This window comes from Somniosus microcephalus, chromosome 33, assembly GCF_052327205.1.
Source record: "Somniosus microcephalus isolate GS21.2 chromosome 33, FLI_Smic_1.0, whole genome shotgun sequence".
Lineage (NCBI taxonomy): Eukaryota > Metazoa > Chordata > Chondrichthyes > Squaliformes > Somniosidae > Somniosus > Somniosus microcephalus.
Genome location: NC_141019.1, coordinates 35,699,991 through 35,724,989, shown reverse-complemented (window position 1 = coordinate 35,724,989; position 24,999 = coordinate 35,699,991). Strand labels below are relative to the sequence as shown.

General features: G+C 55.2%; 1 protein-coding gene across 2 annotated transcripts in view; it reads right to left on the bottom strand.

Annotated features, from left to right (window-relative positions):
- Positions 1-24,999, bottom strand: part of arhgap9 (Rho GTPase activating protein 9) — a 109,901-nt gene that overhangs the window by 81,929 nt on the left and 2,973 nt on the right. For both annotated transcript variants that reach the window (XM_085973048.1, XM_085973049.1), the window contains exons 2-3: positions 12,520-12,890; positions 9,448-9,719 (exon numbers count right to left, since the gene is read on the bottom strand). In XM_085973048.1, the coding sequence (XP_085829174.1) occupies positions 9,448-9,719; positions 12,520-12,890 (643 nt within the window). The remainder of the gene's footprint in view (positions 1-9,447; positions 9,720-12,519; positions 12,891-24,999) is intronic.

The window sequence follows — 24,999 nt, the reverse complement described above, 5'->3', positions numbered from 1 at the left end:
GATCTCCGTTTGGCTCTTCAACCTTGTTCATCTTCATTACTTTCAGTTTCCCTTCTCGTGTTTGATCAGGTATCTGCCAAGACTCGGTTTCACAGCCACATCATTTTCCTCAGCAACTGTCTCCGGTTCCAACTTACTCCACGTGGATTCCAACTAAACTTCCACCCTTCGTGCTTCGGATCCACCCAGGATTACAAATATCTCCAAGATATTCATCGTTCCTCGAACTACTGCTCTCGCCGCATCCTGAGATCCACGCTCAACGCCATGCGGCGCCACATGAACACACTCGACTTCTCTCTTCAGCAACACCGGCGCACTCTATCTCAAAGCTGTCCGGGTCCTCAGTTCCACTTCATCCTTCGACTCATCCGACGCTTCAACAAAAAACTTTTCTTCTTCCTTTCCGATGTCAAGGATCGCGAGCTTCATCAACTCTTGGACACCAACGCCCCTCCGGAACCTTCTTCCCCTTCACTTTCCTCTGACCCCCCTTCTCCCAATCTCACCCCCTGCCGTGTGTTCACTATCCCCTCTGACCTTCCACTCTCTGACCCTGAACGATCAGTCCTCAGCAAAGGCCTGAGCTTCATCCCCTTACGCCCCCACCTCAATGAATTTCGAGCTCGGCACGATGCTGAGCTCTTTTTCCGCCGCCTTCGTCTCCGTGCCCACTTCTTTGGCCAGGAGTCCTCCCCCCGCACAACTGACCCTTTCTCCCGCTTGCAGAATTCCCATTCTACCTGGACCCCTCCCCCTGGCCTCTTACCCTCTCTAGATCTTTTCATCGCTAACTGCCGCCGTGACATCGGCCGTCTCCATTTCTCTGCTCCCCTCACTCACTCCAACCTACCTCCCTCTGAACTTGCAGCACTCCATTCTCTTAGATCCAACCCTGACATTGTCATTAAACCCGCTGACAAGGGTGGTGCTGTTGTTGTTTGGCGTACTGACCTCTACCTAGCGGAAGCTGAACGCCAACTCTCCGACACCTGCTCCTACCTCCACCTGGACCATGACCCCACTACCGAACATCAAACCACCGTTTCCAAGACTGTCACTGACCTCATCTCCTCTGGAGATCTTCCCCCCACTGCCACCAACCTCATAGTTCCCCAACCCCGCACAGCCCGCTTCTACCTCCTTCCCAAGATCCACAAACAGGACTGCCCTGGTAGACCCATCGTTTCAGCCTGTTCTTGCCCTACGGAACTTATCTCTTCCTATCTTGACTCTATCTTTTCTCCCCTTGTCCAGTCTCTTCCCACCTACATCCGCGACTCTTCGGACGCCCTCCGCCACTTTAACAGTTTCCAGTTTCCTGGCCCCAACCGCTTCCTTTTCACCATGGACGTACAATCCCTCTACACCTCCATCCCCCACCCGGATGGCCTGAGGGCACTCCGCTTCTTCCTCGAACAGAGGCCCGACCAGTCCCCATCCACCACGACCCTCCTCCGCCTGGCTGAACTTGTTCTCACATTGAACAACTTCTCCTTTAACTCCACTCATTTCCTCCAAATCAAAGGTGTTGCCATGGGTACCCGCATGGGTCCTAGCTATGCCTGCCTTTTCGTGGGCTATGTGGAACAATCTTTGTTCCAGTCCTACTCGGGTCCCCTCCCTCACCTCTTTTTCCGATACATTGATGACTGTATCGGTGCCGTTTCCTGCTCTCGCCCCGAACTTGACAATTTCATTCACTTTGCCTCCAATTTCCACCCTTCCCTCACCTTCACATGGTCCATCTCTGACTCTTCCCTTCCCTTCCTCGACTTCTCCGTCTCCATCTCTGGGGATAGGTTATCGACCAATATTCACCACAAGCCCACTGACTCCCACAGCTACCTGGACTACACTTCCTCCCACCCCGCTTCCTGTAAGGACTCTATTCCATTCTCCCAGTTTCTCCGCCTCCGCCGTATCTGCTCCGACGATGCCACCTTCCACACCAGTGCTTCAGACATGTCTTCCTTTTTCCGCAACCGAGGATTCCCCTCTACCGTGGTTGACACTGCCCTCGACCGTGTCAGTTCTATCTCCCGCACCTCTGCCCTCACCCCTGCCCCTCCCTCCCGGAACCACGATAGGGTTCCCCTTGTCCTCACCTTTCACCCCACCAGCCTCCACATTCAACGGATCATCCTCCGGCATTTCCGCTACCTCCAAAGTGATCCCACCACCAAACGTATCTTCCCCTCCCCTCCCCTTTCAGCATTCCGCAGGGACCGCTCTCTCCGAGACACCCTAGTCCACTCCTCTATCACCCCAAACAGCCCTTCCCCTTCGCCTGGCACCTTCCCGTGCAAGCGGAGGAGATGTAACACCTGCCCCTATACCTCCCCCCTCCCCACTGTCCAGGGCCCCAAACACCCCTTCCAGGTGAAACAGCGATTTACTTGTACTTCTCGCAATCTAGTATACTGTATTCGCTGCTCACGATGCGGTCTCCTCTACATTGGGGAGACCAAACGCAGATTGGGTGACCGCTTTGCGGAACACCTCCGTTCAGTCCGTAAGGGTGACCCCGAGCTTCCGGTCGCCTGTCATTTCAATTCACCGCTCCATTCCCACTCGGACCTCACCGTCCTTGGCCTCTTGTACTGTTCCACGGAAGCTCAACGTAAACTCGAGGAACAGCACCTCATCTTCCGATTAGGCACTCTGCAGCCTTCCGGTCTCAATATCGAGTTCAACAATTTCAGATCATAACCTCGGCCCCTATTTCATTTTCACTTATATTTTCCTTTCCCCCCCCCCTTTCCTTTTGTTTCTCTCTCACACCTGGCAGCTATCTTTTGCCCTGCCAGTACACTTTACACCTAATCCCAGCCTATTACCATCTCGTCTAGCTTCTAATCTCTTTTACTTCTTTTGGTTCTTTTATTCTTTTGTCCGATCGCAGCCCTGCCTTCGATCTAGTTCCTTTTCTCTCCAGTTTTGAAGAAGGGTCAAACCCGAAACGTCAACTCAAATTTCTCTCCACGGATGTTGCCTGACTTGCTGAGTTTTTCCAGCATTTTCTGTTGTTATTTCTGCTCATATTGGAGTTGTGAAGTGTGGTGTCTCACTAGGACTACTGCTTTTCTTGATATATATTAATGACTTGGATGTGGGTGAGCAGGGTACAATTTCAAAATTTGCAGATGACACAAAACTTGGAAGTACTGTATAGGGCAGGATTTTCATTAGGCTGTGGAGTCGGGATTGGAGGCGTGCGGGGGGTTAAAGTCCCGACACCATCCCGCCCCCAACCCGCCTCCGTGCCAGTTTCAAAGGAGGCGAGTACCCGTCCCGCACTGGGACCCGCCTACCCGAGGTGAGGAGAAACCTCTTCACTCAGAGGGTAGTAAATCTATGGAATTTGTTACCCCAGAGAGCTGTGGAAGCTGCAACATTAAATAAATTTAAAATGGAGATAGACATTTTCCTAGCAGGGCAGCACGGTGGCATAGTGGTTAGCACTGTTGCCTCACAGCGCCAGGGACCCGGGTTCGAATCCGGCCTCAGGTGACTGTCTGTGTGGAGTTTGCACATTCTCCCCGTGTTTGCGTGGGTTTCCTCCGGGTGCTCCGGTTTCCTCCCACAGTCTAAAGATGTGCGGGTTAGGTTGATTGGCTATGATAAATTGACCCTTAGTGTTAGGTGGATTAAATACGTGGGGTTACGGGGATAGGGTGGGATATGTGTTGGTGTAGGGGTTACGGGGATCGGGTGGGATATGTGTCGTTGCAGGCTCGATGGGCCGAAATGGCCTCTATCTGCACTGTGGGGTTTCTGTGATAAGGGAATTAGGGGTTACGGGGAGAGGGCAGGGAATTGGACGTGAGTCTAGGTTCGGATCAGCCATGATCCTATTGAATGGCGGAGCAGGCCCGAGGGGCCGTATGGCCTACTCCTGCTCCTATTTCTTATGTTCTTATGTTAATTAACTGCCTGTTAACAGGTAGTTAACAGGCCGTTTTTAGCCTAATCCCTATTTTGAAGGTTGAAGTGTGGGATTCCCGGCGGCTCCAAACCACGCCAAGTTAGAGGAGTCGGGCCGTCGGGTTGAAGGACTTGGAGGGCTCGAGATGTCGGTGTTCAGGTGAGTGATGGGTGCATGAGTGCAAAGGTAAGTGTGTTTAAAGTGATTAAAGTGTAAATTACCTTTTCAGCCTTCCTTCCTTTAGGTCCCGGGAGTCCTTCATCTCACCGGCACAGAAAGCAGAACGGTTGCGAACTGTCAAAAGTGACAGCCTTCAGCTTTCTGTGCAGGAGAGATTTCTAACTGAGTCTGTGTAGAAGGACTCAGGTTAGCAGTAAGACTGTCAGTGTTTGACAGCTTCAAACAGCTGTGAAACGCTGATATTTCATCTGTCAAAATCTCGACAGATAAAATTTCAGTCTGTGACGTCACCTGTTGCCGGGTGGCCCTTAATTGGCCTGCTGAGCCCGCTGGGCGGGCTCAACAAGGTCAATCAAGTTAAAATCGCGTGGATTGGCTAGAACTCGATGGAGGCGGGACTACAACCCCGAAAGTTGTAGTCCCGCCTCCAACCCGACTCCTCAATGAAAATCCAGCCCATCGTGAACAGTGAGGAGGAGAGTGATAGACTTCAGGAAGACACAGACAGGCTGGTGAAATGGGCGGACACGTGGCAGATTAAATTTAACGCAGAAACGTGTGAAGTGATAAATTTTGGTAGGAAGAACGAGGAGAGGAAATATAAACTAAAGGGTACAATTCTAAAGGGGGTGCAGGAACAAAGAGACCTGGGGGTATATGTGTACAAATCGTTGAAGGTGGCAGGGCAGGTTGAGAAAGAGGTTAAAAAAAGCTTACGGGATCCTGGGCTTCATGAATCGAGGCATAGAGTACAAAAGCAAGGAAGTTATGATGAACCTTTATGAAACATTGGTTCGCCCTCAACTGGAGTATTGTGTCCAATTCTGGGCACCGCACTTTAGGAAGGATGTGAAGGTCTTGGCGAGGGTGCAGAAAAGATTTACGAGAATGGTTCCAGAGATGAGGGACGTTTATAGTCTAGAGAAGCTGGGGTCGTTCTACTTAGAGCAGAGAAGGTTGAGAGGACTTTTGATAGAGGTGTTCAAAATCATGAGGGGTCTAGACATAGCAGATAGAGAGAAACTGTTCCCATTGGCGGAAGGGTCGAGAACCAGAGGACACAGATTTAAGGTGATTGGCAGAAGAACCAAAGGCGACATGAGGAAAAACGTTTTTACGCAGCGAGTGGTTGTGATCTGGAATACGCTGCCTGTGAGGGTGGTGGAGGCAGACTCAATCGCGGCTTTCAAAAGGGAATTGGATAAGGACCTGAAAGAAAAAAATTTGCAGGGCTACGGGGAGAGGGCGGGGGAGTGGGACTAGCTGAAGTGCTCTTGCAGAGAGCCGGCACGGGCTCGACGGGCCGAATGACCTCCTTCTGTTCTGTAACCATTCTATGATTCTAAGATTCTATACTAGTTTTGTGAAGTATGGAGTTTCAATGAAGTGTTAAGTGCCATTCGCAACTCCTCAGATAATGAAGCAGTCCGTGCCCGCATGCAGCAAGACCTGGACGACGTTCAGGCTTGGGCTAAGTGGCAGGTAACATTCGCGCCACACAAGTGCCAGGCAATGACTATCTCCAACAAGCGAGAGCCTAACCACCGTCCCTTGACATTCAACGGCATTACCATCGCCGAATCCCCCACCATCAACATCCTGGGGGGTCACCATTGACCAGAAACTCAACTGGACCAGCCACATAAATACTGTGGCTACAAGAGCAGGTCAGAGGCTGGGTGTTCTGTGGCGAGTGTCTCACCTCCTGATTCCCCAAAGCCTTTCCACCATCTACAAGGCACAAGTAAGGAGTGTGGCGGAATACTCTCCACTTGCCTGGATGAGTGCAGCTCCAACAACACTCGAGAAGCTCGACACTGTAATGTATGTAATGTATATATACCTTAAGGGAGAGAACTACTTTTTACAGCTCCTGTATACTGTAGTACCGGCAGTGACCACACCTGTATATAAACCCTGAGTAGTGACCTGTACAGTAAGTTCTAGAGTAACCTTCATTCAGTAAACACCTGTTGAATCGTTCCCTGCAGTCTGTTGTCTGATTATTGAAGGACACAACATTAAGATACACGGACATAACAGACACCATCCAGGACAAAGCAGCCCGCTTGATGGACACCCCATCCACCACCTTAAACACTCACTCCCTCCACCACCGGCGCACCGTGGCTGCAGTGTGCACCATCTACAAGATGCACTGCAGCAACTCGCCAAGGCTTCTTCGGCAGCACCTCCCAAACCCGCGACCTCTTCCACCTAGAAGGACAAGGGCAGCAGGCGCATGGGAACACCACCGCCTCCAAGTTCCCCTCCAAGTCACACACCATCCTGAGTTAGAAATATATCGGCCGTTCCTTCAGCGTCGCTGGGTCAAAATCCTGGAACTCCCTCCCTAACGGCGCTATGGAAGCACCTTCACCACACGGGACTGCAGCGGTTCAAGAAGGCGGCTCACCGCCACCTTCTCAAGGGGCGACCAGGGATGGGCGACAAATGCTGGGCCTTGCCAGCGACACCGCGTCCCGCGAACGGATTTTTAAAAAAGTCCTGATAATGCATTGCTACAACTGAGCGTGTGTGTAACCTGCCGCTTAAAGTAACAAGACGTAAAAAGAACAAAGAAAGCTGTTCAACACATCACACCTCTGTTATAAAGCAGCACTCGCGTGACAACGTCAAGGCAGGACACGAGCACAGTGCTAATATGCAGAGGGTCACACCAGGGACAGACATCGCTGCTTGGCTCCCCAGCACTCGCCTGTGACCCGACCCGACCGCTTCAACAACTTAAAAAAAAAATTATAACAATAGTGTGCAAAGGCAGGTTTAAGTCTGAAAACCACAAACGCATAAAAGGAATGGAACAAAGAGGGTCTGGGTGAATTCCAGCACTGCGACTGACAGCCTGTGGTGGAGAACAGTCATCGCGGACGCTCCGAAACACAAGTTAAAAAAAAGAGAGAGAGAGAGAGCTCCAGCGACTTAATCCGCCGAAAGCAGAAATCTTCTTGCGAGACCGTGAACCGAAAAATTTAACGTCAAACCTTCTCCTTACATCGAAACATAGAAGATAGGAGCAGGAGTAGGCCATTCGGCCCCTCGAGCCTGCTCCACCATTCAATGAGATCATGGCTAATCATCCAAATTCAGTACCCTGTTCCTGCCTTCTCCCCATATCCCTTGATCCCTTTAGCCTTAAAAAATATATCTAACTCCTTCTTGAATATATTTAATGTATTGGCCTCCACTGCCTTCTGTGGTAGAGAATTCCACAGGTTCACCACTCTCTGGGTGAAGAAATTCCTCCTCATTTCAGTCCTAAATGGCTTACCCCTTATCCTTAGACTGTGACCCCTGGTTCTGGACTCCCCGGCCATCAGAAACATCCTTCCTGCATCTAGTCTGTCCAGGCTTGACAGAATTTTATAGGTTTCGATGAGATCCCCTCTCAATCTTCTAAACTCCAGTGAGTATAAGCCCAGTCGACACAATCTCTCCTCATATGTCATTCCTGCCATCCCAGGTATCAGCCTGGTGAATCTTCGCTGCACTCCTTCCATGGCAAGAACGTCCTTCCTCAGGTAAGGCGACCAGAACTGCACACAGTACTCAAGGTGCGATCTCACCAAGGCCCTGTACAACTGTAGCAAGACATCCTTGTTCCTGTACTCGAACCCTCTTGCTACAAAGGCCAACATACCATTTGCCTTCTTAACCGCCTGCTGCACCTGCATGCTAACCTTCAGCGACTGGTGCACAAGAACACTCAGGTCTCTTTGCACTTCCCCTTCTCCCAATCTATTGCCATTCAAATAATAATCTGCCTTCCTGTTTTTGCCACCAAAGTGGATAACCTCACATTTATCCACATTATAGTGCATTTGCCATGTTTCTGCCCAATCATCCAACCGGTTCAAATCGTACTGGAGTTTCACGACATCCTCCTCACAGCTTACCCTCCCACCCAGCTTTGTGTCGTCTGCAAATTTGGAGATATTACATCCAATTCCCTCGTCCAGATCATTAATATATATTGTGAACAGCTGGGGTCCTAGGACCGATCCTTGCGGTACCCCACTAGTCACTGCCTGCCACTCGGAAAACAACCCGTTTATTCCAACTCTTTGCTTTCTGTCCGCCAACCAGTTCTCTATCCAAGTCAATACCTTGCCCCCAATCCCATGTGCCTTAATTTTGCACGCTAATCTCTTATGCGGGACCTTATCGAAAGCCTTCTGAAAGTCCAAATACACCACATCCACTGGTTCTCCCTTATCTATTTTACCAGTTACATCCTCAAAAAATTCCAGTAGATTAGTCAAGCATGATGTACCTTTTGTAAATCCATGTTGACTTTGTCCGATCCTGTCACTGCTTTCCAAGTGCTCTGCTATTACATCTTTTATAATAGACTCTAGCATTTTCCCCACTACCGATGTCAGGCTTACCGGTCTATAATTCCCCGCTTTTTCTCTACCACCTTTTTTGAATAGTGGGGTAACATTAGCTACCCTCTAATCCATGGGTACTGTTCCAGAGTCTATCGAGTTCTGGAAGATGACCAGCAATGCATCTACTATTTCTAGGGCCACTTCCTTAAGTACCCTGGGATGTAGATTATCAGGCCCTGGGGATTTATCGGCCTTCAGTCCCATCAATTTTCCTAACACCATTTCCCTACAAATACTGATTTCTTTCAGTTCCACCCTTTCATCAGACCCTATGTTCCCCGGCATCTCTGGGAGGTTATTTGTGTCCTCCTTTGTGAAGATAGAACCAAAGTATGAATTTAGTTGGTCTGCCATTTCTTTGTTTCCCATTATAAATTCCCCTGATTCTGACTGCAAGGGACCTACGCTTGACTTCACCAATCTTTTTCTCTTCACATATCTATAAAAGCTTTTACAGTCAGTTTTTATGTTCCCTGATAGCTTACTCTCATATTCTATTTTCCCTTTCTTAACTAATGTAACAGGCTCGAGGGGGGCTGAATGGCCTCCTCCTGTTCCTAATGTAACAGGCTCGAGGGGGGCTGAATGGCCTCCTCCTGTTTCTAATGTAACAGGCTCGAGAGGGGCTAAATGGCCTCCTCCTGTTCCTAATGTAACAGGCTCGAAGGGGACTGAATAGCCTCCTCCTGTTCCAAATGTAACAGATTCGAGGGGGGGCTGAATGGCCTCCTCCTGTATCTACATAAACAAAGAGCTATTTGTATTGTGGAACCGTACTCCAGAAAGTGAGTGGCTGCCTTCACGAATGTGCAGAGCAAGAGAAACTGGAAAGGCTCGCGGCCGTTGAGACATCATTCTCTTCGAAGCTGCCATCTTTACCTCGATGCCTGCGGCACTGCAGACGTCCTCCCCCGCCCCCTCACTCACCATGGCGCCATTTGCCTTCCCTTGGTGTTCCAGCTGGTTTCTCGGCGGCCACGAGTGGACCAGCGCTGACACGTTGCCGCCAAACCTCTCGTACGGGTTGGGCGGCAGGAGGTGGACGTTCCTCGGCCGGCCGGCCTCTCGCTGGCCGGTGGCTAGGGGGGCCGTCTTCGCCCGGTTCCCTTCGCTCAGGCGGGGGCCGAAGGCGGGCCCCGCGCCGACGGTGCTCATCTTGAACCTCGGGACCTCGTTTAGACCTGGGTTTGGCCAAGTGTCTAGAAAGAGGATGGAAGAAACAGACCGCGTGTCAAGAATGCTGGGCCGCTGACAGGTATTGAGAAAATCCCTTGTTGTCTGGTTGACGTTAGAAAACTACTAGGCACTTGGTCTAAGCGTTAAACAAAGCTTTCATCAACTGTTTTACAACATGGAGGTCTAGTTGTGTCCTTCACTAGTTCCTGTTAAGAATGTCCTGCGCAAGCTGGGCACGTGCCCGAGTATTTATACTCTCCCTGGACAGCGCCACCCGCAGGCCGCTCAGTATTATTTCATAAGTCTTTCATTCACGAATGACTGTTTCATGTCACTGGTCTTTATCCATTCCTCCTCCTCCTCTAGATAGCGGCAGGCTGTGCCTCAGCCGGGGGCGCTCTCGCCTCTGAGTCCTTAGGTTGTGCATTCGTGTCCCACTCCAGAGACTCGAGCACTAAATCTAGGCTGACACTCCAGTGCAGTACTGAGGGAGCGTCGCACTGTCGGAGGGGCAGTGCTGAGGGAGCGCCGCACTGTCGGAGGGGCAGTACTGTGGGAGCGCCGCACTGTCAGAGGGGCAGTAGTGAGAGAGCGCCGCACTGTCGGAGGGGCAGTACTGAGGGAGTGCCGCACTGTCGGAGGGGCAGTACTGAGGGAGCGTCGCACTGTCGGAGGGGCAGTACTGAGGGAGCGTCGCACTGTCGGAGGGGCAGTACTGAGGGAGCGTCGCACTGTCGGAGGGGCAGTACTGAGGGAGCGTCGCACTGTCGGAGGGGCAGTACTGAGGGAGCGTCGCACTGTCGGAGGGGCAGTACTGAGGGAGCGCCGCACTGTCGGAGGGGCAGTGCTGAGGGAGCGCCGCACTGTCGGAGGGACAGTACTGTCGGAGCGCCACACTGTCGGAGGGGCAGTACTGAGAGAGTGCCGCACTGTCGGAGGGGCAGTACTGAGGGAGCATCGCGCTGTCGGAGGGGCAGTGCTGAGGGAGTGCCACACTGTCGGAAGGTCAGTACTGAGAGAGCGCCGCACTGTCAGAGGGGCAGTACTGAGGAAGCGCCGCACTGTCGGAGGGGCAGTACTGAGGGAGCGCCGCACTGTTGGAGGGGCAGTACTGAGGGAGCGCTGCTCTGACGGAGGGGCAGTACTGAGGGAGCGCCGCACTGTCAGAGGGGCAGTACTGAGGGAGCGCCGCACTGTCGGAGGGGCAGTACTGAGGGAGCGCCGCACTGTCGGAGGGGCAGTACTGAGAGAGCGCCGCACTGTCGGAGGGGCAGTACTGAGGGAGCGTCGCACTGTCGGAGGGTCAGTGCTGAGGGAGTGCTGCACTGTCGTCAGTGCCGTCTATCGAGTGAGACATTAAACCGACGCCCCATCTGCCCTCTCAGGTTCCACGGAAGAGATTCCACGGCCACTGTTTCGGAGAAGAGCAGGGGAGTCCTGGGGCCAATATCTATCCCTGAAGCAACCCATGAAAAAAAACAGATTATCGGGTCATTTATCTCGTCGCTGTTTGTGGCAGCTTGCTGTGCGCAAATTGGCTGCCGCATTTCCTACATTACAACAGCGACTACATGTGTAAAAAAATACTTCGTTGGCTGTGAAGCGCTTTGAGACGTCCTGAGGTGGTGAAAGGCGCTGGAGAAATGCAAATTCTCTCTTTTTCCTTTTAGAAGCATAGAAGATAGGAGCAGGAGTCGGCCATTCGGCCCCTCGAGCCTGCTCCGCCATTTAATGAGATCATGGCTGATCATCCAAATTCAGTACCCTGTCCCTGCCTTCTCCCCATACCCCTTGATCCCTTTAGCCTTAAGAAATATATCTAACTCCTTCTTGAATATATTTAATGAATTGGCCTCAACTGCCTTGTGTAGTAGAGAATTCCACAGGTTCACCACTCTCTGGTTGAAGATATTCCTCCTCATCTCAGTCATAAAGTGCTTACCCCTTATCCTTAGACTGTGACCCCTGGTTCTGGACTCCCCTGACATCGGGAACATCCTTCCTGCATCTAGTCTGTCTAGTCCTGTTAGAATTTTATAAGTTTCAATGAGATCCCCTCTCATTCTTCTAAACCCCAGTGAATATAAGCCGAATCAACCCAATCTCTCCTCATACGTCATTCCTGCCATCCCAGGTATCAGTCTGGTGAATCTTCGCTGCACTCCCTCCATGGCAAGAACATCCTTCCTCAGATAAGGCGACCAAAACGGCACACAATACTCAAGGTGTGGCCTCACCAAGGCCCTGTACAACTGCAGCAAGACATCCTTGCTCCTGGAGTCGAATCCTCTCGCTGTGAAGGCCAACATACCATTTGCCTTCTTAACCGCCTGCTGCACCTGCATGCTTACCTTCAGTGACTGGTGCACAAGGACACCCAGGTCTTGTTGCACTTCCCCTTTTCCCAATCTATTGCCGTTCAGATACTAATCTGCCTTCCTGTTTTTGCCACTAAAGTGGATAACCTCGCATTTATCCACATTATACTGCATCTGCCATGCATCCGTATTGTGATAATGCACAGTATCCAACACCTCACCCCGAGCAATGCCACAGGCAGTCTGCAAGCGCCACCATTAAAGGCCAGCAGCGGTTGTTTCTTGCCTGTCAGGCTTCAAGCGTCACGCTTAAATTTTCTGTGTCACGCCTCACATGTAACGTAAAACAAAGCCAACATGCAGCCTGGGTTGCAATTAAGCTCCGATTGGCCTCACCCAGTGTTTACTTAACAGCGAGTAGCTTAGCAGCGGAATAATATACGGTGCCTTACGGCGCAATAGGAACGATTAACCCGCGCTCCCCATTCCAGAGGTGGAACCCTACCTGAAAACTCGAACCTCGACCGGCTGAACCTGTCAGGCAGGCTGGCTCTCTTGGCAGTGGCCGTCGCGCCTGGCAATTCGACCACGTAGGCAGCGGGCACGTAGATGGGCTTCGCATTCTTGGGCTCCCCCTCCCGGCGGACCTGCCACCAGTCCTGGTTGGACTTCTGCAGCAGGATGAAGCGGTCGCCCTCGGCGATCCGCACCAGCCTCCCGTCGCCGGCGATGTACTGGTAGTAGTGCTGGGCCTCAAGAGTCGCGTAGGCCCGGAGGTCGTGCACTGACCTCCTGCCGCCCCCTGCGAACATCTCAGACGGTGACGGGGCACCGGCGCCTGTTCCGTGCGGACGAGACTCTGCCGAGGGCCATTGCCTGCAACGCACAGTGTGACGAAGGGATTAACATCGGACACGCACACCGGAATCTGCAAAGATACACCAGCGCAAGCGATTCAAAGCGAGTTTTTCCAAGTTGTAGCTGAGTGGGCAGCACTCTCGCCTCTGAGTCACGAGGTCGTGTGCCCCATAAACCAGGCCGACACTCCCAGTGCAGTACTGAGGGAGTGCCGCACTGTCGGAGGGGCAGTACCGCACTGTTGGAGGGGCAGTACTGAGAGAGCGCCGCACTGTCAGAGGGGCAGTACTGAGGGAGCACCGCACTGTCGGAGGGGCGGTACTGAGGGAGCGCTGCACTGTCGGAGGGGCAGTACTGAGGGAGCTCCGCACTGTGGGAGGGGCAGTACAGATGGTGCGGCGCGCTGTCGGAGGAGCAGTACTGAGGGAGAGCCACACTGTCGGAGGGACAGTACTGAGGGAGCACTGCACTGTCACAGAGGCAGCACTGAGGGAGCGCCGCGCTGTCGGAGGGGCAGTACTGAGGGAGAGCCGCACTGTGTGAGGGGCAGTACTGAGGGAGCGCCGCACTATCGGAGGGGCGGTACTGAGGGAGCACCGCACTGTCGGAGGGGCGGTACTGAGGGAGGGCTGCACTGTCGGAGGGGCGGTACTGAAGGCGCTCCCTCAGTCCTGCCCCTCCGACAGTGCGGCGCTCCCTCAGTCCTGCCCCTCCGACAGTGCGGCGCTCCCTCGGTACTGCCCCTCCGACAGTGCGGCGCTCCCTCAGTACTGCCCCTCCGACAGTGCGGCGCTCCCTCAGTCCTGCCCCTCCGACAGTGCGGCGCTTCCTCAGTACTGCCCCTCCGACAGTGCGGCGCTCCCTCAGTACTGCCCCACCGACAGTGCGGCGCTCCCTCAGTCCTGCCCCTCCGACAGTGCGGCGCTCCCTCGGTACTGCCCCTCCGACAGTGCGGTGCTCCCTCAGTCCTGCCCCTCCGACAATGCGGCGCTCCCTCAGTACCGCCCCTCCGACAGTGCGGCACTCCCTCAGTACAGGCCCTCGTACAGTGCAGCGCTCCTTCAGTACTACCCCTCCGACAGTGCGGCGCTCCCTCAGCACCGCCCCTCCGACAGTGCGGCGCTCCCTCAGCACCGCCCCTCCGACAGTGCGGCGCTCCCTCAGCACTGCCCCTCCGACAGTGCGGCGCTCCCTCAGTACTGCCCCTCCGACAGTGCGGCGCTCCCTCAGTACTGACCCTCCGACAGTGGCGGCGCTCCCTCAGTACCGCCCCTCCGACAGTGCGGCGCTCCCTCAGTACCGCCCCTCCGACAGTGCGGTGCTCCCTCAGTACTGCCCCTCCGACAGTGCGGCGCTCCCTCAGTACCGCCCCTCCGACAGTGCGGCGCTCCCTCAGTACCGCCCCTCCGACAGTGCGGCGCCCCCTCAGCACCGCCCCTCCGACAGTGCGGCGCTCCCTCAGCACCGCCCCTCCGACAGTGCGGCGCTCCCTCAGCACCGCCCCTCCGACAGTGCGGCGCTCCCTCAGCACTGCCCCTCCGACAGTGCGGCGCTCCCTCAGTACTGCCCCTCCGACAGTGCGGTGCTCCCTCAGTACCGCCCCTCCGACAGTGCGGCGCTCCCTCAGTGCCGCCCCTCCGACAGTGCGGTGCTCCCTCAGTACTGCCCCTCCGACAGTGCGGCGCTCCCTCAGTACCGCCCCTCCGACAGTGCGGCGCTCCCTCAGTACTGCCCCTCCGACAGTGCGGCGCTCCCTCAGTACTGCCCCTCCGACAGTGCGGCGCTCCCTCAGCACTGCCCCTCCGACATTGCAGCGCTCCCTCAGTACAATCTCCTGATTTCTCTGACACAATGGTAACGAGAACAACTTGCGTTTACACGGCGTCTTACCTTTAATGAAACGTCCCAAGGCATTTCACAGGGACGTAAATCAAGACACAATCTGACACCGAGCCACGTTGTTGGCAGATAGCCCGTACTGCGTCTCGACGCGCCAACGCTGGGAGGGGATGGTTCTCCTGAATGCAGAGGTTCAACACTTGCTTACCGTTAACTGAGTCACCATCACGTGAGCCCTGACCTCAGAGACATACGCGGAGCAGGCTCCACATACTCATTTCCACCAGTTCCTTTGAGATAGCGATCAGCGATTCCAGCGCAGACAGGTCAAAGTCACGTAGCCAGTTCGCGCTGAGGGCCCGGCAACAGGGTGCTGACACTGCCTACATACGATCCTTTCAATTAACCCCTTCACTCAGCGCGGTTAATTTCCTGACAGCTTATGAAGGTTAAGCTGCGGGCTTATATATAATATAATAAAAATGTCAAGCTCTTGGAGCAGGGTGCAGAGGAGAGGAGATTTACTTAAATGGTAGTGAGGGATGAGGGACTTCAGTTATGTGGGGAGACTGGAGAAGCTGGGGTTGTTTTCCTTGGAGCAGAGAAGGTAAAGGGGGAGATTTAATTGAGGAGTTCAAAATCACACTGTCGGACGGGCAGTACTGAGGGAGCGCCGCACTGTCAGGGGGGCAGTACTGAGGGAGCACCGCACTGTCAGAGGGGCAGTACTGAGGGAGCACCGCACTGTCAGAGGGGCAGTACTGAGGGAGCGCCGCACTGTCGGAGGGGCAGTACTGAGGGAGCGCCGCACTGTCGGAGGGGCAGTACTGAGGGAGCGCCGCACTGTCGGGGGGACAGTACTGAGGGAGCTCCGCACTGTCGGAGGGGCAGTACTGAGGGAGCGCCGCACTGTCGGAGGGGCGGTACTGAGGGAGCGCCGCACTGTCGGAGGCGCAGTACTGAGGGAGTGCCGCACTGTCGGAGGGGCAGTACTGAGGGAGCGCCGCACTGTCGGAGGGGCGGTACTGAGGCTGCTCCGCACTGTCGGAGGGGCAGTACTGAGGGAGCGCCGCACTGTCGGAGGCGCAGTACTGAGGGAGTGGCGTACTGTGGGAGGGGCAGTACTGAGGGAGCGCCGCACTGTCGGAGGGGCAGTACTGAGAGAGCGCCACACTGTCGGAGGGGCGGTACTGTAGGAGCGCCACACTGTCGGAGGGGCGGTACTGTGGGAGCGCTGCACTGTCGGAGGGGCAGTACTGTGGGAGACTGGAGAAGCTGGGGTTGTTCTCCTTGGAGCAGAGAAGGTTAAGGGGGAGATTTAATTGAGGTGTTCAAAATCATGAAGGACGGTCGGTAACCAGAGGACACAGATTTAAGGGAATCGTCAAAGGAACCAGAGATGAGAATTTTTTTGTTTATGCGGCGAGTTTTAGTGATCTGGAATGCGATGCCTGAAAGAGCGGTGGGAGCAGATTCAACAGTAATTACTTTTCTTCATTCAGAAGGCATCGATAAAAAAAGCCCACACAGCTAGAGGTTTCGATATCATTGTTCACAGGTAATCAAGGGGTTGTTCTGAACTTGGCAATGTCAGCGTACTGACATTTTGTCACGGTAGGGCATGCTTCTGTTTCGTCTCAATTCTGCGCTCCAACTCTTTTTATTCTCAACCATGAAAAATAAATTAACTTAAAAAGTCATCAATCTTCACTCCTGACGCAACGCAGCCTTCCCTGCCCCACAGCGGGGAGGTGTCAGCTGTGGCTCAGTGGGTAGCACACTCGCCTCTGAGTCAGAAGGTTGTGGGTTCGAGTACCACTCCGGAGACTTGAGCACATGAAGTCTAGGCTGACACTCCCGTGCAGTACTGAGGGAGCGCCGCACTGTCGGAGGGGCGGTACTGAGGGAGCGCCGCACTGTCGGAGGGGCAGTACTGAGGGAGCGCCGCACTGTCGGAGGGGCGGTACTGAGGGAGTGCCGCACTGTCGGAGGGGCGGTACTGAGGGAGTGCCGCACTGTCGGAGGGGCAGTACTGAGGGAGCGCCACACTGTCAGAGGGGCAGTACTGAGGGAGCGCCGCACTGTCGGAGGGGCAGCACTGAGGGAGCGCCGCACTGTTGGAGGGGCAGTACTGAGGGAGCGCCGCACTGTCGGAGGGGCGGTACTGAGGGAGCGCCGCACTGTCGGAGGGGCGGTACTGAGGGAGTGCCGCACTGTCGGAGGGGCTGTACTGAGGGAGCGCCACACTGTCAGAGGGGCAGTACTGAGGGAGCGCCGCACTGTCGGAGGGGCAGCACTGAGGGAGCGCCGCATTGTCGGAGGGGCGGTACTGAGGGAGCGCCGCACTGTCGGAGGGGCGGTACTGAGGGAGCGCCGCACTGTCGGAGGGGCGGTACTGAGGGAGCGCCGCACTGTCAGAGGGGCAGTACTGAGGGAGCGCCGCACTGTCGGAGGGGCAGCACTGAGGGAGCGCCGCACTGTTGGAGGGGCAGTACTGAGGGAGCGCTGCACTGTGGGAGGGGCAGTACTGATGGTGCGGCGCGCTGTCGGAGGGGCGGTACTGCGGGTGCGCCGCACTGTCGGAGGGGCGGTACTGAGAGAGCGCCGTACTGTCAGAGGGGCAGTACTGAGGGAGCGCCACACTGTCGGAAGGGCAGTGCTAAGGGAGTGCTGCACTGTCGGAGATGCCGTTCTTTCTGATGAGACGTTAGACCGAGGCCCTGTCTGCTCTCTCAGGTGGACGTAAAAGATCCCATGGCACTATTTCAAAGAAGAGCAGGGGTGTTATCCCCAGTGTGCTGGGGCCAATATTTATCCCTCAACCAACATAACAAAAACAGATTACCTGGTCATTTATCACATTGCTGTTTGTGGGAGTTTGTTGTGCGCAACCTGGCTGCCGCGTTTCCTACATTGCAACAGTGACCACACTTCAAAAAGTACTTCATTGGCTGTGAAGCGCTTTGGGACGTCCGGTGATTGTGAAAGGTGCTGGAGAAATACAAGTCTTTCTTCACACAACTCCCGGACTCTGCGACCAGCCAGAGGCGGGTTACCTTACGGTCATCTTCCCCACGAGAAGAAAGAAAACTCCCATTTATACCGTGCCTTTAATGTGGTAAAATGTCCCAAGGCTCCTCACAGGAGCGTAAATCAGACAGAATCTGACCCCGAGCCACAGAAGGAGACATTAGGAGAGGTGACCAAAAGATTGGTCAAAGAGGTAGATTTTAAAGAGCGTCTTAAAGGCGGAGAGGTTAAGGGGGGGAATTCCAGAGCTCGGGGCCCAGGCGGCTGAAGGCACGGCCGACAATGTGGAGCGATGGAAATCGGGGAAGGATGCACAAGTGGCCAGAATTGGAGGAGCTCAGAGATCTCGGAGGGTTGCAGGAGGCTGGAGGAGATTACAGAGATAGGGAGGGGTGTAGGGGCTGGAGGAGGTTACAGAGATAGGGAGGGTTGTAGGGGGTTGGAGGAGGTTACAGAGATAGGGAGGGTTGTAGGGGGCTGGAGGAGGTTACAGAGACAGGGAGGGTTGTAGGGGCTGGAGGAGGTTACAGTGGTAGGGAGGGTTGTCGGGGGCTGGAGGAGGTTACAGAGATAGGGAGGGTTGGAGGGGCTGGAGGAGGTTACAGCGATAGGGAGGGGTTGTAGCGGGCTGGAGAACGTTACAGAGATCGGGAGGGTTGTAGGGACAGGAGGAGGTTAGAGAGATAGGGAGGGTTGTAGAGGGCTGGAGGAAGTTACAGAGATAGGGAGGGTTGTAGGGGACTGGAGGAGGTTACAGAAATAGGGAGGGTTGTAGGGGCTGGAGGAGGTTACAGAGACAGGGAGGGTTGTAGGGGCTGGAGGAGGTTACAGAGATAGGGAGGGTTGTAGGGACAGGAGGAGGTTACAGAAATAGGGAGGGTTGTAGGGGCTGGAGGAGGTTACAGAGATAGGGAGGGGTGTAGGGGCTGGAGGAGGTTACAGAGATAGGGAGGGTTGTAGGGGGCTGGAGGAGGTTACAGAGACCGGGAGGGTTGTAGGGGCTGGAGGAGGTTACAGAGACAGGGAGGGTTGTAGGGGGCTGGAGGAGGTTACAGAGATAGGGAGGGTTGTAGGGGCTGGAGGAGGTTACAGAGATAGGGAGGGTTGTAGGGGCTGGAGGAGCTTGCAGAGGTAGGGAGGGTTGTAGGGGGCTGGAGGAGATTAGGGATAGGGAGGGTTGTAGGGGCTGGAGGAGGTTACAGAGATAGGGAGGGTTGTAGGGGACTGGAGGAGGTTACAGAGATAGGGAGGGTTGTAGGGGCTGGAGGCGGTTACAGAGATAGGGAGGGTTGTAGGGGCTGGAGGAGGTTACAGAGATAGGGAGGGTTGCAGGGGCTGGAGGAGGTTACAGAGATAGGGAGGGTTGTAGGGGGTTGGAGGAGGTTACAGAGATAGGGAGGGTTGTAGGGGGCTGGAGGAGGTTACAGAGACAGGGAGGGTTGTAGGGGCTGGAGGAGGTTACAGTGGTAGGGAGGGTTGTCGGGGGCTGGAGGAGGTTACAGAGATAGGGAGGGTTGGAGGGGCTGGAGGAGGTTACAGCGATAGGGAGGGTTGTAGAGGGCTGGAGGAAGTTACAGAGATAGGGAGGGTTGTAGGGGACTGGAGGAGGTTACAGAGATAGGGAGGGTTGTAGGGGGCTGGAGGAGGTTACAGAGATAGGGAGAGTTGTAGGGGGCTGGAGGAGGTTACAGAGATAGGGAGGGTTGTAGGGGCTGGAGGAGGTTACAGAGATAGGGAGGGTTGTAGGGGCTGGGGGAGGATTACAGAGATAGGGAGGGTTGTAGGGGGCTGGAGGAGGTTGCAGAGATAGGGAGGGGTGTAGGGGGCTGGAGGAAGTTACAGAGATAGGGAGGGTTGTAGGGGGCTGGAGGAGGTTACAGAGACAGGGAGGGTTGTGGGGGCTGGAGGAGGTTACAGAGATAGGGAGGGTTGTAGGGGCTGGAGGAGGTTACAGAGATAGGGTGTGTTGTAGGGGCTGGAGGAGGTTACAGAGACAGGGAAGGTTGTAGGGGGCTGGAGGAGGTTACAGAGATAGGGAGGGTTGTAGGGGCTGGAGGAGGTTACAGAGATAGGGAGGGTTGTAGGGGCTGGGGGAGTTTACAGAGATAGGGAGGGTTGTAGGGGCTGGAGGAGGTTACAGAGATAGGGAGGGTTGTAGGGGGCTGGAGGAGGTTACAGAGATAGGGAGGGTGGTAGGGGCTGGAGGAGGTTACAGAGATAGGGAGGGTTGTAGGGGGCTGGAGGAGGTTACAGAGATAGGGAGGGTTGTAGGGGGCTGGAGGAGGTTACAGAGATAGGGAGGGTTGTAGGGGGCTGGAGGAGGTTACAGAGATAGGGAGGGTTGTAGGGGCTGGAAGAGGTTACAGAGATAGGGAGGGTTGCAGGCGGCTGGAGGAGGTTACAGAGATAGGGAGGGTTGTCGGGGGCTGGAGGAGGTTACAGAGATAGGGAGGGTTGTCGGGGGCTGGAGGAGGTTACAGAGATAGGGAGGGTTGTAGGGAGCTGGAGGAGGTTACAGAGATAGGGAGGGTTGTAGGGAGCTGGAGGAGGTTACAGAGATAGGGAGGGTTGTAGGGGCTGGAGGCGGTTACAGAGATAGGGAGGGTTGTAGGGGCTGGAGGAGGTTACAGAGATAGGGAGGGTTGTAGGGGCTGGAGGAGGTTACAGAGATAGTGAGGTTTGTAGGGGGCTGGAGGAGGTTACAGAGATAGGGAGGGTTGTAGGGGCTGGAGGAGGTTATCGAGATAGGGAAAGTTGTAGGGGGCTGGAGGAGGTTACAGAGATAGGGAGGGTTGTCGGGGCTGGAGGAGGTTATAGAGATAGGGAGGGTTGTAGGGGCTGGAGGAGGTTACAGAGATAGGGAGGGTTGTAGGGGCTGGGGGAGTTTACAGAGATAGGGAGGGTTGTAGGGGCTGGAGGAGGTTACAGAGATAGGGAGGGTTGTAGGGGGCTGGAGGAGGTTACAGAGATAGGGAGGGTGGTAGGGGCTGGAGGAGGTTACAGAGATAGGGAGGGTTGTAGGGGGCTGGAGGAGGTTACAGAGATAGGGAGGGTTGTAGGGGGCTGGAGGAGGTTACAGAGATAGGGAGGGTTGTAGGGGGCTGGAGGAGGTTACAGAGATAGGGAGGGTTGTAGGGGCTGGAGGAGGTTACAGAGATAGGGAGGGTTGCAGGCGGCTGGAGGAGGTTACAGAGATAGGGAGGGTTGTCGGGGGCTGGAGGAGGTTACAGAGATAGGGAGGGTTGTAGGGGGCTGGAGGAGGTTACAGAGATAGGGAGGGTTGTAGGGGCTGGAGGAGGTTACAGAGAAAGGGGGGGCTGTAGGGGCGGGAGGAGGTTACAGAGATAGGGAGGGTTGTAGGGGCTGGAGGAGGTTATCGAGTTAGGGAAGGTTGTAGGGGGCTGGAGGAGGTTACAGAGATAGGGAGGGTTGTAGGGGCTGGAGGAGGTTACAGAGATAGGGAGGGTTGTAGGGGCTGGAGGAGGTTACAGAGATAGGGAGGGTTGTAGGGGCTGGGGGAGTTTACAGAGATAGGGAGGGTTGTAGGGGCTGGAGGAGGTTACAGAGATAGGGAGGGTTGTAGGGGGCTGGAAGAGGTTACAGAGATAGGGAGGGTGGTAGGGGCTGGAGGAGGTTACAGAGATAGGGAGGGTTGTAGGGGGCTGGAGGAGGTTACAGAGATAGGGAGGGTTGTAGGGGGCTGGAGGAGGTTACAGAGATAGGGAGGGTTGTAGGGGGCTGGAGGAGGTTACAGAGATAGGGAGGGTTGTAGGGGCTGGAAGAGGTTACAGAGATAGGGAGGGTTGCAGGCGGCTGGAGGAGGTTACAGAGATAGGGAGGGTTGTCGGGGGCTGGAGGAGGTTACAGAGATAGGGAGGGTTGTCGGGGGCTGGAGGAGGTTACAGAGATAGGGAGGGTTGTAGGGAGCTGGAGGAGGTTACAGAGATAGGGAGGGTTGTAGGGAGCTGGAGGAGGTTACAGAGATAGGGAGGGTTGTAGGGGCTGGAGGCGGTTACAGAGATAGGGAGGGTTGTAGGGGCTGGAGGAGGTTACAGAGATAGGGAGGGTTGTAGGGGCTGGAGGAGGTTACAGAGATAGTGAGGTTTGTAGGGGGCTGGAGGAGGTTACAGAGATAGGGAGGGTTGTAGGGGCTGGAGGAGGTTATCGAGATAGGGAAAGTTGTAGGGGGCTGGAGGAGGTTACAGAGATAGGGAGGGTTGTCGGGGCTGGAGGAGGTTATAGAGATAGGGAGGGTTGTAGGGGCTGGAGGAGGTTACAGAGATAGGGAGGGTTGTAGGGGCTGGGGGAGTTTACAGAGATAGGGAGGGTTGTAGGGGCTGGAGGAGGTTACAGAGATAGGGAGGGTTGTAGGGGGCTGGAGGAGGTTACAGAGATAGGGAGGGTGGTAGGGGCTGGAGGAGGTTACAGAGATAGGGAGGGTTGTAGGGGGCTGGAGGAGGTTACAGAGATAGGGAGGGTTGTAGGGGGCTGGAGGAGGTTACAGAGATAGGGAGGGTTGTAGGGGGCTGGAGGAGGTTACAGAGATAGGGAGGGTTGTAGGGGCTGGAGGAGGTTACAGAGATAGGGAGGGTTGCAGGCGGCTGGAGGAGGTTACAGAGATAGGGAGGGTTGTCGGGGGCTGGAGGAGGTTACAGAGATAGGGAGGGTTGTAGGGGGCTGGAGGAGGTTACAGAGATAGGGAGGGTTGTAGGGAGCTGGAGGAGGTTACAGAGATAGGGAGGGTTGTAGGGAGCTGGAGGAGGTTACAGAGATAGGGAGGGTTGTAGGGGCTGGAGGCGGTTACAGAGATAGGGAGGGTTGTAGGGGCTGGAGGAGGTTACAGAGATAGGGAGGGTTGTAGGGGCTGGAGGAGGTTACAGAGATAGGGAGGGTTGTAGGGAGCTGGAGGAGGTTACAGAGATAGGGAGGGTTGTAGGGGCTGGAGGAGGTTACAGAGATAGGGAGGGTTGTAGGGGGCTGGAGGAGGTTACAGAGATAGGGAGGGTTGTAGGGAGCTGGAGGAGGTTACAGAGATAGGGAGGGTTGTAGGGAGCTGGAGGAGGTTACAGAGATAGGGAGGGTTGTAGGGGGCTGGAGGAGGTTACAGAGATAGGGAGGGTTGTAGGGGGCTGGAGGAGGTTACAGAGATAGGGAGGGTTGTAGGGAGCTGGAGGAGGTTACAGAGATAGGGAGGGTTGTAGGGAGCTGGAGGAGGTTACAGAGATAGGGAGGGTTGTAGGGGCTGGAGGAGGTTACAGAGATAGGGAGGGTTGTAGGGGGCTGGAGGAGGTTACAGAGATAGGGAGGGTTGCAGGCGGCTGGAGGAGGTTACAGAGATAGGGAGGGTTGTAGGGGGCTGGAGGAGGTTACAGAGATAGGGAGGGTTGTAGGGGCTGGAGGAGGTTACAGAGATAGGGAGGGTTGTAGGGGCTGGAGGAGGTTACAGAGATAGGGAGAGTTGTAGGGGGCTGGAGGAGGTTACAGAGATAGGGAGGGTTGTAGGGGGCTGGAGGAGGTTACAGAGATAGGGAGGGTTGTAGGGAGCTGGAGGAGGTTACAGAGATAGGGAGGGTTGTAGGGGCTGGAGGAGGTTACAGAGATAGGGAGGGTTGTAGGGGGCTGGAGGAGGTTACAGAGATAGGGAGGGTTGTAGGGAGCTGGAGGAGGTTACAGAGATAGGGAGGGTTGTAGGGGCTGGAGGAGGTTACAGAGATAGGGTGTGTTGTAGGGGCTGGAGGAGGTTACAGAGACAGGGAAGGTTGTAGGGGGCTGGAGGAGGTTACAGAGACAGGGAGGGTTGTAGGGGACTGGAGGAGGTTACAGAGATAGGGAGGGTTGTAGGGGCTGGAGGAGGTTACAGAGATAGGGAGGGGTGTAGGGGCTGGAGGAGATTACAGAGATAGGGAGGGTTGTAGGGGCTGGAGGAGGTTACAGAGACAGGGAAGGTTGTAGGGGGCTGGAGGAGGTTACAGAGACAGGGAGGGTTGTAGGGGACTGGAGGAGGTTACAGAGATAGGGAGGGTTGTAGGGGCTGGAGGCGGTTACAGAGATAGGGAGGGTTGTAGGGGCTGGAGGAGGTTACAGAGATAGGGAGGGTTGTAGGGGCTGGAGGAGGTTACAGAGATAGGGAGGGGTGTAGGGGCTGGAGGAGGTTACAGAGATAGTGAGGGTTGTAGGGGCTGGAGGGGGTTACAGAGATAGGGAGGGTTGTAGGGGCTGGAGGAGGTTACAGAGAAAGGGGGGGCTGTAGGGGCGGGAGGAGGTTACAGAGATAGGGAGGGTTGTAGGGGCTGGAGGAGGTTATCGAGTTAGGGAAGGTTGTAGGGGGCTGGAGGAGGTTACAGAGATAGAGAGGGTTGTAGGGGCTGGAGGAGGTTACAGAGATAGGGAGGGTTGTAGGGGCTGGAGGAGGTTACAGAGATAGGGAGGGTTGTAGGGGCTGGGGGAGTTTACAGAGATAGGGAGGGTTGTAGGGGCTGGAGGAGGTTACAGAGATAGGGAGGGTTGTAGGGGGCTGGAGGAGGTTACAGAGATAGGGAGGGTGGTAGGGGCTGGAGGAGGTTACAGAGATAGGGAGGGTTGTAGGGGGCTGGAGGAGGTTACAGAGATAGGGAGGGTTGTAGGGGGCTGGAGGAGGTTACAGAGATAGGGAGGGTTGTAGGGGGCTGGAGGAGGTTACAGAGATAGGGAGGGTTGTAGGGGCTGGAAGAGGTTACAGAGATAGGGAGGGTTGCAGGCGGCTGGAGGAGGTTACAGAGATAGGGAGGGTTGTCGGGGGCTGGAGGAGGTTACAGAGATAGGGAGGGTTGTCGGGGGCTGGAGGAGGTTACAGAGATAGGGAGGGTTGTAGGGAGCTGGAGGAGGTTACAGAGATAGGGAGGGTTGTAGGGAGCTGGAGGAGGTTACAGAGATAGGGAGGGTTGTAGGGGCTGGAGGCGGTTACAGAGATAGGGAGGGTTGTAGGGGCTGGAGGAGGTTACAGAGATAGGGAGGGTTGTAGGGGCTGGAGGAGGTTACAGAGATAGTGAGGTTTGTAGGGGGCTGGAGGAGGTTACAGAGATAGGGAGGGTTGTAGGGGCTGGAGGAGGTTATCGAGATAGGGAAAGTTGTAGGGGGCTGGAGGAGGTTACAGAGATAGGGAGGGTTGTCGGGGCTGGAGGAGGTTATAGAGATAGGGAGGGTTGTAGGGGCTGGAGGAGGTTACAGAGATAGGGAGGGTTGTAGGGGCTGGGGGAGTTTACAGAGATAGGGAGGGTTG